Genomic DNA, 3,374 nt, shown 5'->3' with positions numbered 1-3,374 from the left:
ATATCATTTTCGATTTATTTAGGTAACTCATACCTATAGGGTTTGAGAATGTACAACAATTTACAAATATCGATATTAAGACAAAGTGTACCTAAAGGTATGTCCACACTAGTGCGTTCTTTCGTGCGTTACGGGCATGCGTCATAGCGCAAGGAGAGTTGAACAGAAAAGCATGCAACAGCGCATGCCTTATCAAGTTGAACGGGTCTAATTTCGTGACGCATGCTATAGCGCAAGCTCTCCCGGGCTTAGTGGGAATTCGTTCAATTCAACGTGCGTGCTGCATAAAGATTACACTAATAAAATTAAAAGAAATGATGCTCTTGACGAGATCAGCAAAAAATGTAATATGGACATGGCAGCTGTAAAATTGAAAATAAAGAGTTTGCGTTCATACTTCTCTAAAGAACGCCAAAAAGTTTTAAAAAAGAAATCCGGTTCAGGAACGGATGAAAACTATACTTCCTCGTGGTTCGCATATAAATCGCTACTTTTTATTTCGGACGCTACAACGCCAAGGGAGACTAAGGAAAGTGAGAAAGATGATAACCCTGCAAGCCTAAATAACAACGAAGAAGTAAGTTTTCTTTCTTAGTGCATTTTATATAGTATACTCAGCATCAGACTAGCTTGCAGTAGTTTAGTCTATTAGTTTATTTGCATCATAAGTTCTTATAATCTAATATTGTATAATTAATTAAAATATTTTACAAGTATTTGTCCTGAAATGGTAATGATCCTATTTCAGACATGAAGTATGATTTAAATTCTTCTCTGATATTTGTTGCGTTGGACGCTGGTTTTCGTGGAATTGATCTAAGTTGTCTTAAACCAGTGTCACCAGAGGTTATTTCTCTCCATGATCCTGGAATAATTTCTCCTGTGCTAGAATCTTCGTTATCAAAACACCCTGATGTTGAATAAAACTTTGCGGAATCGGGCTGCATTCTTAAAAAATTGTGAAGGTAAACACAAGCCAAAACAATGTTAACTATTGTTTCTTCAACTTTTATTTCTATGGGTTTGCGGAATATTCTAAACACGGCTGAAAGCAGCCCAAAAGTATTTTCTATAATACGACGCGCTCTGGACAACCTGTAGTTGAATACTCTTTTTGGGGATCCTTTGTTCAAATCTGTGGCGTATGGTTTCATAATATTTTCAGATAAGGCGAACGCATCATCGGCAACTAAGACATAAGGAAGTTTCATCATACGACCAGGCAGTGCTTCACATTCCGGTAAACCAAGTTCATTTTTTTCGAGTTTCTTAGAGAACGAAGTATTTTTAAATACTCCTCCATCTGAGATACGGCCTTGGCATCCAACGTTGACATACGTAAAACAGTAGTTAGCATCCGCTATTCCCAATAGAACAATACTGTCTGTTCCTTTATAGTTATGAAACTCGCTTATTGTGTTTTCTGGTTTCTGGATTACGACGTGTTTGCCGTCGATGGCGCCGACACAGTGAGGAAAATTCCATCGTTTATTGTATTCTTCTGCGATAGATCTCCATTCATGATCACTTGAGGGTAGCTGTTAGTAAATAAATAAAACTTTTTTAAGAACAATAATGTATAATGCTTGTCTATAAATCTGAACACTAATTGAAAGTACTATTTCGCCCTTTTATCTGGGTACCCGTAATTAGTGGAATTATATATTTTATTTTAGATTCTGAACGAAGTGAAAAATGTTCTGAATTACTAATGATATGTGTTTTTTTTTGTGTCTGTGTACACCATCAGTAGTTGAAATAATGCTTCAATTTTAAAAATGTATGCGTTAAATAAGATTATATTTATATTAATATATTTATACATTTTTTTTATAAAATAAAATTATCCCAATATGTATCCTAAAATTCCTAACCTATCAATGCATCTCGTGTATCCCACCCAACTCCTGTATCAGCTCATTTTTATAAATTTAATATCATCACAGGACGTACAAGATGAACTACCATGTGGAAATGGGAATATCTCCAACCAATCGCATCCTGTCATAGAAGAACACGAGTTTATTCAGCCAATAAGGACAAAAAGAAATTTGAAAAGAAATAATCGGGATGAGAGAGAAGATGAGGCGTACAAACTTATGAAAAGAGCGGCTGATGAAATTGAGAGAAGAGATGAATGGAGTACGTTTGGAACTTTTGTAGCAGATAATATCAGAAAACTCAAACCTTTAAATCAAATATTAGCCAAACGTGAGGTAACCAATATGCTCTTTGATTTACAAATGAAAGAAATAGAGACGAGTGGAAGACAAAGTTCATTGCCGCCTGAATCTCCGGCAACCGCAGTTGACACTTGTGAAAGTGACAGTCACTCTTTTACATATGATGATTCAACTGGCCTCATGGTGAACACTGCTAATCACCCGACCACACATGAACTCAACGAGTATTTGTCATTCAGAACACGCAATAATGAGTAATTTCACATACATATTTTTACTTATTCTAAATTTTTTTTATATATATTAAAACGTAAAATTTATTCTTCATTTTTTTTTACATATTAAAACGTAAAGTGTATTCTTAATTTTGTTATATATAATATTAAAACCACAAATTAATTTATATATTAAAACGCCATTATGTAGTCAATTATAAAATGTTATACCTTTCTTACCTTTATAACTATGTTTAATTTTATAAATACATTCACTTACCTTGATATAATTCTGTAGAGCATTCACTATAGCTTTCAGAACAGTTGGCAACATTTCTGAAATAAACTGCTTGGAAACTTTGAATAAATACATAAGGGATGAAAACGAATCTCCGGTAGCTAAAAATCTGATGGTTATTAAAAACTTAATTTTAGCTGGTACTGCCTCTCTAAAACGAGTGTTTTGTTTTTCTATTTCCGGCTCGATTTTTTTTAACAGATAGTAGAAATTCGTTCTGGACATTCGCGTAAAGTTTCTAAACACAATGTCTTCATCTAATTGCAAATCATCAATGATACCAAAATTTCGTGTTTTTAAATAATTTTTCATCCATATGGAACGCTTTTTTTTATCACGCCTCTTCTTCGCACTCGCAATAATTAGATACGCCGCACTAATCCCAACAAGCAACGATGAATCCGACATGTTTTCTATTAAAACGCTGGAAATTGACTGCGTGATGACGACGTAGTGTGGACAGAGGAAGGGCATGCGTAGATTCGTTCAACAGAGGCATGCAATAAGCGCAAAATGAATTGAATGTTGAAACGCGAGTTGAATAGAAAGTTGAAGACGAAAGCGCACTAGTGTGGACATACCTTAATATTAAGTTTTAAGTTCTAATTGTCCGTCTCCTTCTCTCGAAATTGATCACAGTCACAGCAAAGGTAATGCAGGGATCAGCTATGCAACAAC

The 3,374-nt window shown here is 34.6% G+C and overlaps 2 protein-coding genes across 2 annotated transcripts; one reads left to right on the top strand and one right to left on the bottom strand.

Annotated features, from left to right (window-relative positions):
- Positions 1-231: 231 nt before the first annotated feature.
- LOC111031356 lies at positions 232-708 on the top strand (the record flags this gene model as incomplete). The annotated part of the gene is made up of 1 exon (XM_022311261.1): positions 232-708. A coding segment is annotated over one exon (364 nt), but the record flags the coding sequence as incomplete, so codon positions are not given.
- LOC111031357 (protein ANTAGONIST OF LIKE HETEROCHROMATIN PROTEIN 1-like) lies at positions 652-3,185 on the bottom strand. Its single transcript, XM_022311263.1, has 2 exons — positions 2,679-3,185; positions 652-1,538 (listed from the first exon to the last, which is right to left on the bottom strand). The coding sequence occupies exons 1-2, from the start codon at positions 3,168-3,170 to the stop codon at positions 708-710; spliced, it is 1,323 nt and encodes a 440-aa protein (XP_022166955.1). The 5' UTR covers positions 3,171-3,185; the 3' UTR covers positions 652-707.
- Positions 3,186-3,374: the final 189 nt, after the last annotated feature.

The sequence above is a fragment of the Myzus persicae genome, unplaced genomic scaffold, assembly GCF_001856785.1.
Source record: "Myzus persicae strain clone G006 unplaced genomic scaffold, MPER_G0061.0, whole genome shotgun sequence".
In the NCBI taxonomy this organism is placed as follows: Eukaryota; Metazoa; Arthropoda; class Insecta; order Hemiptera; family Aphididae; genus Myzus; species Myzus persicae.
The sequence above is the reverse complement of the archived record's forward strand: the minus strand, read 5'-3'. Positions and strand labels throughout refer to the sequence as shown.

Coding starts and splice junctions, on each gene's coding strand:
- LOC111031357 (XM_022311263.1), bottom strand. CDS start 3,170: ATGCCCTTCCTCTGTCCACACTACGTCGTCATCACGCAGTCAATTTCC. Junction 1,539..2,678: donor CTCTACAGAATTATATCAAG/GTAAGTGAATGT, acceptor ATTTACTAACAG/CTACCCTCAAGTGATCATGA.